This window comes from Thalassophryne amazonica, chromosome 12 (genome assembly GCF_902500255.1).
Source record: "Thalassophryne amazonica chromosome 12, fThaAma1.1, whole genome shotgun sequence".
Lineage (NCBI taxonomy): Eukaryota > Metazoa > Chordata > Actinopteri > Batrachoidiformes > Batrachoididae > Thalassophryne > Thalassophryne amazonica.
The window spans coordinates 1,699,739-1,711,031 of NC_047114.1; the positions used below are offsets into that span (position 1 = coordinate 1,699,739).

Sequence of the window (11,293 nt, forward strand, 5' to 3'; positions counted from 1 at the left end):
TTTGGCCTCTTCTCCTCCTCAATTACACCACTTTTGCCTCCTCATTTTCTCGGCATTCCTGAACCTCTAATTCCTCCAAACAAACTTGTCTGAATTTAAATGGTGCCGTTTGAGTCACAGATTGTTTGATGCAGCTTCTTCCACAGAGGGGGAAACATGACTAATCATTAACATTGTGAACAATTAAGGAAATTACTTAAAATCTGCACATCTACTGGTGATGTTGTGTTGTCATGGCAACATCTGTCTGCAGACAATCTTCTGGGCGAGATAAATGAAGAAGACACAATTGAAGCTGGAACACAGACGAGATGGTGTGATTAGATCCAGCGGCTCCTTTCTGCATTATTTTGCATGTTAATCAGTGAAAAGTTTTATTGGATCTGCTGCGGCGTCGCAGTGCTTCAAGTTAGGAATTAAGGAACGTATTAATATTGATACTTGCACATCAATTTGTAATAAAGGAGGTACGTCACTTAATGGCCTTCTGAGCAGATCTTAGATTAATTAAATTATGGAGAGACCATTTCCACTACATCTGTTACTTCTGATCATTCACGTTCATTCAGAGCTTGCTTGCCTCTACTGGTGGTTGGCTCTCACTGCGGTATTGTATCACTTCCTGTTCCGGAGCACAGCGGTGTTTTTCTGTATCTGTTAGCTGTTTAATCTGCGCAGTTAGATTGATCTAGTTATCTAGATTACGATTTGTTTCCCAGTGTAATCTTTACGTGCCTTAACTAAAGCACTCCCTCTGCTGAATCACCTCTAAATTATTTACACATTATTCACTTTGCGTGTTTTTAGGAATCCGCTAGCTTAGCGTAGCTACTAGCTCTTAGCTGATTTAGCATGGCGGCTTCTCCTGTCTCTCCCGCACTTTTCTGCTCTGGGTGTGAAATGTTTAGTTATTCCTCGGCCTCCTTTAGCAGTAACGGTACTTGTAATAAGTGTAGCTTATTCGTAGCTTTGAAGGCCAGGCTGGGCGAATTGGAGACTCGGCTCCGCACCGTGGAAAATTCTACAGCTAGCCAGGCCCCTGTAGTCGGTGCGGACCAAGGTAGCTTAGCCGCCGTTAGTTACCCCCTGGCAGATCCCGAGCAGCCGGGAAAGCAGGCTGACTGGGTGACTGTGAGGAGGAAGCGTAGTTCTAAACAGAAGCCCTGTGTACACCGCCAACCCGTTCACATCTCTAACCGTTTTTCCCCACTCGACGACACACCCGCCGAGGAACAAACTCTGGTTATTGGCGACTCTGTTTTGAGAAATGTGAAGTTAGCGACACCAGCAACCATAGTCAATTGTCTTCCGGGGGCCAGAGCAGGCGACATTGAAGGAAATTTGAAACTGCTGGCTAAGGCTAAGCGTAAATTGGGTAAGATTGTAATTCACGTCGGCAGTAATGACACCCGGTTACGCCAATCGGAGGTCACTAAAACTAACATTAAATCGGTGTGTAACTTTGCAAAAACAATGTTGGACTCTGTAGTTTTCTCTGGGCCCCTCCCCAATCAGACCGGGAGTGACATGTTTAGCCGCATGTTCTCCTTGAATTGCTGGCTGTCTGAGTGGTGTCCAAAAAATGAGGTGGGCTTCATAGATAATTGGCAAAGCTTCTGGGGAAAACCTGGTCTTGTTAGGAGAGACGGCATCCATCCCACTTTGGATGGAGCAGCTCTCATTTCTAGAAATCTGGCCAATTTTCTTAAATCCTCCAAACCGTGACTATCCAGGGTTGGGACCAGGAAGCAGAGTTGTAGTCTTACACACCTCTCTGCAGCTTCTCTCCCCCTGCCATCCCCTCATTACCCCATCCCCGTAGAGACGGTGCCTGCTCCCAGACTACCAATAACCAGCAAAATCTATTTAAGCATAAAAATTCAAAAAGAAAAAATAATATAGCACCTTCAACTGCACCACAGACTAAAACAGTTAAATGTGGTCTATTAAACATTAGGTCTCTCTCTTCTAAGTCCCTGTTGGTAAATGATATAATAATTGATCAACATATTGATTTATTCTGCCTTACAGAAACCTGGTTACAGCAGGATGAATATGTTAGTTTAAATGAGTCAACACCCCCGAGTCACACTAACTGTCAGAATGCTCGTAGCACGGGCCGGGGCGGAGGATTAGCAGCAATCTTCCTTTCCAGCTTATTAATTAATCAAAAACCCAGACAGAGCTTTAATTCATTTGAAAGCTTGACTCTTAGTCTTGTCCATCCAAATTGGAAGTCCCAAAAACCAGTTTTATTTGTTATTATCTATCATCCACCTGGTCGTTACTGTGAGTTTCTCTGTGAATTTTCAGACCTTTTGTCTGACTTAGTGCTTAGCTCAGATAAGATAATTATAGTGGGCGATTTTAACATCCACACAGATACTGAGAATGACAGCCTCAACACTGCATTTAATCTATTATTAGACTCTATTGGCTTTGCTCAAAAAGTAAATGAGTCCACCCACCACTTTAATCATATTTTAGATCTTGTTCTGACTTATGGTATGGAAATAGAAGACTTAACAGTATTCCCTGAAAACTCCCTTCTGTCTGATCATTTCTTAATAACATTTACATTTACTCTGATGGACTACCCAGCAGTGGGGAATAAGTTTCATTACACTAGAAGTCTTTCAGAAAGCGCTGTAACTAGGTTTAAGGATATGATTCCTTCTTTATGTTCTCTAATGCCATATACCAACACAGTGCAGAGTAGCTACCTAAACTCTGTAAGGGAGATAGAGTATCTCGTCAATAGTTTTACATCCTCATTGAAGACAACTTTGGATGCTGTAGCTCCTCTGAAAAAGAGAGCTTTAAATCAGAAGTGCCTGACTCCGTGGTATAACTCACAAACTCGTAGCTTAAAGCAGATAACCCGTAAGTTGGAGAGGAAATGGCGTCTCACTAATTTAGAAGATCTTCACTTAGCCTGGAAAAAGAGTCTGTTGCTCTATAAAAAAGCCCTCCGTAAAGCTAGGACATCTTTCTACTCATCACTAATTGAAGAAAATAAGAACAACCCCAGGTTTCTTTTCAGCACTGTAGCCAGGCTGACAAAGAGTCAGAGCTCTATTGAGCTGAGTATTCCATTAACTTTAACTAGTAATGACTTCATGACTTTCTTTGCTAACAAAATTTTAACTATTAGAGAAAAAATTACTCATAACCATCCCCAAGACGTATCATTATCTTTGGCTGCTTTCAGTGATGCCGGTATTTGGTTAGACTCTTTCTCTCCGATTGTTCTGTCTGAGTTATTTTCATTAGTTACTTCATCCAAACCATCAACATGTTTATTAGACCCCATTCCTACCAGGCTGCTCAAGGAAGCCCTACCATTATTTAATGCTTCGATCTTAAATATGATCAATGTATCTTTGTTAGTTGGCTATGTACCACAGGCTTTTAAGGTGGCAGTAATTAAACCATTACTTAAAAAGCCATCACTTGACCCAGCTATCTTAGCTAATTATAGGGCAATCTCCAACCTTCCTTTTCTCTCAAAATTCTTGAAAGGGTAGTTGTAAAACAGCTAACTGATCATCTGCAGAGGAATGGTCTATTTGAAGAGTTTCAGTCAGGTTTTAGAATTCATCATAGTACAGAAACAGCATTAGTGAAGGTTACAAATGATCTTCTTATGGCCTCGGACAGTGGACTCATCTCTGTGCTTGTTCTGTTGGACCTCAGTGCTGCTTTTGATACTGTTGACCATAAAATTTTATTACAGAGATTAGAGCATGCCATAGGTATTAAAGGCACTGCGCTGTGGTGGTTTGAATCATATTTGTCTAATAGATTACAATTTGTTCATGTAAATGGGGAATCTTCTTCACAGACTAAAGTTAATTATGGAGTTCCACAAGGTTCTGTGCTAGGACCAATTTTATTCACTTTATACATGCTTCCCTTAGGCAGTATTATTAGACGGTATTGCTTAAATTTTCATTGTTACGCAGATGATACCCAGCTTTATCTATCCATGAAGCCAGAGGACACACACCAATTAGCTAAACTGCAGGATTGTCTTATAGACATAAAGACATGGATGACCTCTAATTTCCTGCTTTTAAACTCAGATAAAACTGAAGTTATTGTACTTGGCCCCACAAATCTTAGAAATATGGTGTCTAACCAGATCCTTACTCTGGATGGCATTACCCTGACCTCTATTAATACTGTGAGACATCTTGGAGTCATTTTTGATCAGGATATGTCATTCAAAGCGCATATTAAACAAATATGTAGGACTGCTTTTTTGCATTTACGCAATATCTCTAAAATCAGAAAGGTCTTGTCTCAGAGTGATGCTGAAAAACTAATTCATGCATTTATTTCCTCTAGGCTGGACTATTGTAATTCATTATTATCAGGTTGTCCTAAAAGTTCCCTAAAAAGCCTTCAGTTAATTCAAAATGCTGCAGCTAGAGTACTGACGGGGACTAGAAGGAGAGAGCATATCTCACCCATATTGGCCTCTCTTCATTGGCTTCCTGTTAATTCTAGAATAGAATTTAAAATTCTTCTTCTTACTTATAAGGTTTTGAATAATCAGGTCCCATCTTATCTTAGGGACCTCGTAGTACCATATCACCCCAATAGAGCGCTTCGCTCTCAGACTGCAGGCTTACTTGTAGTTCCTAGGGTTTGTAAGAGTAGAATGGGAGGCAGAGCCTTCAGCTTTCAGGCTCCTCTCCTGTGGAACCAGCTCCCAATTCAGATCAGGGAGACAGACACCCTCTCTACTTTTAAGATTAGGCTTAAAACTTTCCTTTTTGCTAAAGCTTATAGTTAGGGCTGGATCAGGTGACCCTGAACCATCCCTTAGTTATGCTGCTATAGACGTAGACTGCTGGGGGGTTCCCATGATACACTGTTTCTTTCTCTTTTTGCTCTGTATGCACCACTCTGCATTTAATCATTAGTGATCGATCTCTGCTCCCCTCCACAGCATGTCTTTTTCCTGGTTCTCTCCCTCAGCCCCAACCAGTCCCAGCAGAAGACTGCCCCTCCCTGAGCCTGGTTCTGCTGGAGGTTTCTTCCTGTTAAAAGGGAGTTTTTCCTTCCCACTGTAGCCAAGTGCTTGCTCACAGGGGGTCGTTTTGACCGTTGGGGTTTTACATAATTATTGTATGGCCTTGCCTTACAATATAAAGCGCCTTGGGGCAACTGTTTGTTGTGATTTGGCGCTATATAAAAAATTGATTGATTGATTGATTAAAGGGGCTTTTTAGTCCCCAATCAGTTCTTGGGGTTCAGCTTCAAACTGCTCGTGCCAATCTACTTCCAGAATTCTGTTCTGTGTAAGATGCAATCTTTTCACCATCACATCTTCATGTCTAAAACATCCTGACAATGCCTTTTTTATGTTGTTGTTGTTATTATTGTTTATCATTATTTCTGGTGTTCTGTGCCTTTGTGTTGACCCCACCTGCTGAATGTACTGGGAACCCTTGTGGGTCAGACCTGACATTTTCACTTTATTTGAATGTGCGTTCTCGAACACACTTCATATCACAAATCGTCATTTAAACTGGTGGGTTTTGTTTTTGTTTTTATTATTATTATTTTGTAAAACATTTTCTTGTTTCATGTTTTGAAATGAGAATTCTTTTTGTAAAATGGTGTTTTGGAACACACCCTAAACAAGAGTTACGGATGTAACTACGGTTCTATGAATTCGGGATGACCGCCAGAGGGCGGTGCTTTAGCACCTGGATAACTACATGTGCGCAAGCACAGAGGTCGAGAATATATACCAACAAAGTCACGCCATTGGATGTAACCTGGGTGATGTCACTGGTTGTCTTTATATGCCAGATGCAATCAGCGCTGGCTTCTTTTTGGAATGAACTCGTAAGACTCTGAGTGCAAGCAACTCTCGCGGTCATCCGGAATTCATAGAACCGTAGTTTCATTCCTAACTCTCGTTCTATTTCAATCCTCCTGACCGCCAGAGGGCGGTGATTTAGCACCTGGATGACTTAATACCAACAAGGTAACGAAGAGTCACACTCACCTCGCATCAGCAGTGGGAAGTGTAGGCAGACAACACCGCCAAAGTCACCGCAGGAGGAGCAGCCACATTCAGTCTGTAATAACGGGTGAAGGTACAGGATGAGGCCCACGTAGCAGCAGCACAAATATCATTCAAAGGAACACCTCTCAGTGCAGCCCAGGAGGTGGACACCCCTCTGGTGGAATGTCACGTAACCTTAGGAGGCTGAAGACCTCTGGACCTGTATAGTTGTAAAATGGCATCCACGACCCAATGTGAGAGTCGCTGCTTTGAGACAGTACAGCCTCTTTTGTGATCACGGTAACACACAAACAGGGCATCCGTTTTCCGGATCCCAGCAGTCACACTAATGTACTGCTTCAACATTCGGACAGGACACAGGGAACCTGAAACAGATAATCCTGGATCAGAATGCGGGGCATACACAGCCAAGGAAACTGGCTGGTTAACATGAAAGTTGAAATTCTCTTTGGTAAAAAGGACGGATTAGGCCACAGCGTAACCCCAGATCCGTCAGAATTCCATCGCAAACAGTCCTCAGCGACTGATAGGGCTTGGAGCTCTCCCACCCGCTTAGCCGAAGATAGTGCAAGTAGAAAGGCAGTCTTCACTGACACCCATTTAAGATCAGCACTTTCAACTGGTTCGAAAGGGGATAAGCTTAAACCCTCCAGGACTAGAGGAAGGTCCCATGAAGGTATGCGTGCAAGCCTTGGAGGCCGCAAACGTAGAGCACCTTTCAAAAAAAATGACACACTAAGAGATGTGAACCCACTGACAGGCCATCAATGTAGATGTGCCGGGCAGAGATTGCAGCAGCATAAACCTTCAAGGTAGCGACAGAAAGTCCTTTCTCCAGAGGTTCTTGTAAATATTTGAGTAGAATAGGCAAAGTGCAATGCTCCGGGTGTAACTTTTGGTTCTCACACCACCATGCAAACAGCTTCCATCTGTTGTCATACAAAGCCCGGTAAAAGCAGCACGTGAATTAAGGATAGTCTGAACAACCGCCTGGTCACAAGAACTTAACAAGGAGTACGGTCCCTCAATGGCCACACATACAGTTGAAGCCGTTCTGGGTGAGGGTGCCAAATCATCCCCTGTAGCTGTGACAAGAAATCCTTCCTCTCCGGGAGAGCCCAAGATTCCCCCTCGAGGAGTTTGTAAATCATGGAAAATCTAATCCTCCCCGGCCAGAACGGAGCAACTAGCAGCACCCTGTGGCTGCTCTGGTCTAACCTGTGCAGTGTCAACATTAGCAGTGGGAGAGGAGGGAAGGCATAAAGGAGGCAATCCGGTCACGGGTGAGCCAATGCATCCTGCCCCAGCAGGCTGTCTGGTTCCGAGAGGAAGTGCCACCGTGGGCAATGTGTCGAGGTGCTTGAAGTGAAGAGGTCCACTTCCGCTACACCATACTTCTGCCAGATCATCTGGACCACAATCGGGTTCAGTCTCCACTCTCCCAGTAGTGGTTTCTGTCTGGAGAGTAAATCCGCAGCGCTGTTCTGTACGCTGGGCAGATGAACTGCTCTGACACTTTGAAGGCGAGGCAACGCCCATAAGAGAAACCTCCGAGTTTCTGGCAATGAGTGACTGGACCAGGTGCCCCCCTGATGGTTTATGTGATAGACTGTGGGTGTGTTGTCCGAACTGACAAGAACATGTCTTCCTCTCAGGGCCGGGAGGAAATGCTTGAGAGCCAGTCGCACAGCGCGAAGCTCCAGCACGTTTGTGTTGAAGTCTCTCCTGAGGACTCCAGACAACCTCACCATCCTGTTATTCCACGCGGCCCCCCAACCTTTGAGTGATGCATCTGTAACAACCACCTCTCGACGAGAAGGGATGGAGCCTAGAGGAACACCCTTGCAGATGAAGTCCACGTTACCCCAGGGTCTGAGGTGCAGAAGGCACTGGTTGGAGAGTCGTACAAGTCTGTGCTGATGCAACTTTGAGTTGAGGCCTAGGTTGTTGATCCAAATCTTTAGGGGACGCAAGAACAGAAGTCCCAAAGGTACCACTAGCGACATTGCAGTCAATTTGCCCATCAACCAGAGCAGCAAACCAAAAGACGAGACGAATTACATCGTCCACTCTCTGTGGGGATGGCGATGCAGTCATAGTCAGGGAGTTGATGGCAATGCCGATGAAGGTCGTTTGTTGACTGGGAACAAAAGAACTCTTTGCAAAGTTTACTGTGAGTCCTAACTGAGAGACATGGTTCAGTAGAAGAGTTGTGTCGTTGTGCGCCTGCTCCTGAGTCGGCGCACAGACAAGCCAATCGTCTAAGTAGGGCAGGATTCTTAATCCAAGAGCTTGCAGTGGGGCTAGTGCTGCAGCCATACATCTGGTAAATGTACAAGGGGCGAGAGAGAGGCCGAAAGGAAGCACCCTGAACTGGTATGCCTGACCTTCGAAAGCAAAGCGGAGAAACTGCCTGTGACGAGGCGCCACTGGCACATGGAAATAGGTGTCCTTTAAGTCGACACTTGTGAACCAGTCTCCTGGAGTGATAGTTTGAAGGACGTCTACTGTGCAGAGCATGTGAAACTGCAGCACCTTGAGATAATGATTCAGACATAAGAGATCGAGGATAGGAAGAAAGCCACCATCCTTCTTTGGAACAAGGAAGTAAATTGAATAGAACCCCCTGAGCTGGTCTGAACTGTGAACTGGCTCTGTGACCCCCTTCTCCAGGAGTTCCAAAATCTCCCATTGTAGGGCGGAAACAACAGTCATCCTCACCCCATTGAACTTTGAAGGACGACATCTGAACTGAATTCTGTAACCCTCGAACAAGGGTGAAATGACCCATGGTTCCTGAACTTGAGCCTCCTAGTGGCTGAGATGATTTTGTGATAAACGGCTGGGGGCCAAACGTTAGCAGTCAGACTCGACCACCTCTGCCTCGCATCCCAGAGGACCTCTGGGCGCGATTACTGGAAGCTCTGTGAAACCGTTCAATTCTCGGGGGTCTGCCCGTAGGCTCCCGAAAGGCAGGCCGCTGGGAGAGCTGGCCCTCAACTGTGAAGACACGTGCACCTCTGGAAGTAGGCGGGAGCCTGGATGTAGAGTGAAAAGCTGTAGCACGTCTTACTGGCTTAGGCCTGGAAGACCGGTGTAGATCAACAAATTGTTGCTGAGATTTACTAGCCTCAACAGCACGCTCCATAGTTAAGCCTTATGACTCACGAGTCGAAGTTGCGTGTTTCGCCCTTCAGAGGCTGCACAAGCGTGTGCACCGCGTGTGTGACACCAGGTGCGTCCACGTGTACCATCCCTGTATTTTCCACTGAAGGGATCACATTGCGACCAACTTGACCTGCTCCATTTTGATAGCGGGCCATTCTCAGCTTTGCTTTTGTATAGTGGCATTGCTGATTGTGTGCACATTATACTGCACCGATTTTCAATTAGACCATAGCTGCCGTTTTCCGGCTTCGCTTTTGTTTATTCATACATATTTGTTACGAACAGCTGACTTCATGCAGCTCTGTATTTGACTCACATTGCAAGAGTTGGATTTGTTTCCAGCACTGCTTTTGTTTATTGTGATAATTCTGATTACAAACAGTTGAATTGTCCTGCTTCGTTTTTTGTTTGGTTTTTAGACATCAGCCGGCTGCTCCTGTCTTTTGCTGTTCCCCCCTCTGCATGCTGCATTCAGCAAGAAAAGGGGTGTTGCAGGCAATATCTCACGGCGATTGGTTCACTTCAGTCGACCTCAATGATACGTACTTTCACATATCAATTGCTGCATGTCACCAGCGGTTCCTGCCCGTTGTGTTTCAAAGATGCCATTATCAATTTTGTCTCCTGCCCTTCGGTCTCTCCCTGTCTCTCAGGGTGTGCTCAAGTTGTGTCACAGCTGCTCTGGTTCTGCTACAGGTGAAGGGTCTAAGGATTTTACCATACCTGGACAACTGGCTGATCTGTGCCCCCACTTATGCCCAAGCTGTTAGCGACACTCAGACTGTCCTCGCCCATGTGGCCAATTGGGTCTGCATGTGAATCTGCCTGAGAGCAATTTCATTCAGATGCAACAGACTGTCAGTTTAGGAGTGGCGTTGGACTACGTGTCCATGGCCGCTCTTCCTCCCTGTGCAAAGTGTGGACGGCATCTTGGAGAAGCTGCCTCTGTTTCGGGTGGACAGGCTGTTACCATTTGTCCTGTATCTCTGCGCTCTATGCAAATGTGGCTGAACGAAGTTCATATAATCCCTTCCCGGCACACCTACAGGTACAAGAGACTGCACGTGTCGCCTCAGTGTCTCGACTCCCTGTCCCAGTGGAGAGAGAGGTCTTGGCTGCTGATTGGTGTGCTGTTGGGCTCTCTTCCCTCTCGGAGAGATGTGGTACATACGGATGCATCCCTGATGGGATGGAGTGCAACATGGCAGGATCACACGTCTTTCCCATTGGGTTGTGGACATTATTAAGCAGGCCTATGTTTCACAAGGTTGTCCACTGCCGAATAAGGAGCATGTCAACTTCCTGGACTGCTATGACTGGGGTTCCCCTGGATGTCATTTATGCGGCAGCATCCCAGGCACCCCCATCGGCGTTCTACAGGGTGAATATGGCTATGTCTCATCCGCTTGAGGGAGTTCTGTGGAGACACTCCCATGCGTCATGTTTAGATTCCTTGTGACTTTGTTGACATATGTCATCCAGTGCTTTACACACCACCTCTGGCGGACAGGAAGGATGACCTCGAACGAAAGTTATGCATGTAACTACAGTTCTATGAATTCTGTATGACCGCCAGAGCGCTTGGTCCCTTGGAATCCTTGTTTGCTCACGAGAAGGTTAAAGGGACTGAGCTTCCAGTGTCACATGACCTATATAGGTTCATGTAGGTCACCTGATGGTCACATGTGACTTTGTTTATATTTATTCTCAACTTGGGTTCGCACAAGGTGACCATTCAGTGCTTCATGCACCGCCTCTGGCGGTCATCCAGGATTCATAGAACTGTGGTCACATGCGTAACTTCCATTTCCCAGAAAACGGTCGCATGGCACTTAACGAAGGGCAACAGAAGCCCAAATGAAGCAAGAAATCTGGACTTTCGCTGACTTTTGTTGGCATCATTTAATCTTTGCGCAGCTTCGTTCCTGCAGCTGGCGCTTCATCGGGAGTTATGAACTGTTGAAAAATTTGAACGAATGCCACCGAAAAACACTGTATTTTGTTTTGCTGTCGTTCTTGATGTTTTTTTTTATCGTTTGCTTAGTTTTTGTAACGTTAGCATTTAGTTTGACTTGTTCG

At 45.3% G+C, this 11,293-nt stretch overlaps 1 protein-coding gene across 1 annotated transcript in view; it reads left to right on the plus strand.

The window, feature by feature from the left end:
* lig1 (ligase I, DNA, ATP-dependent) overlaps positions 1-11,293 on the plus strand; it is a 140,092-nt gene that overhangs the window by 97,322 nt on the left and 31,477 nt on the right. Inside the window, exons 19-20 of the mRNA XM_034183730.1 lie at positions 9,911-10,021; positions 10,132-10,377. Coding sequence (XP_034039621.1) covers positions 9,911-10,021; positions 10,132-10,377 — 357 coding nt within the window. The remainder of the gene's footprint in view (positions 1-9,910; positions 10,022-10,131; positions 10,378-11,293) is intronic.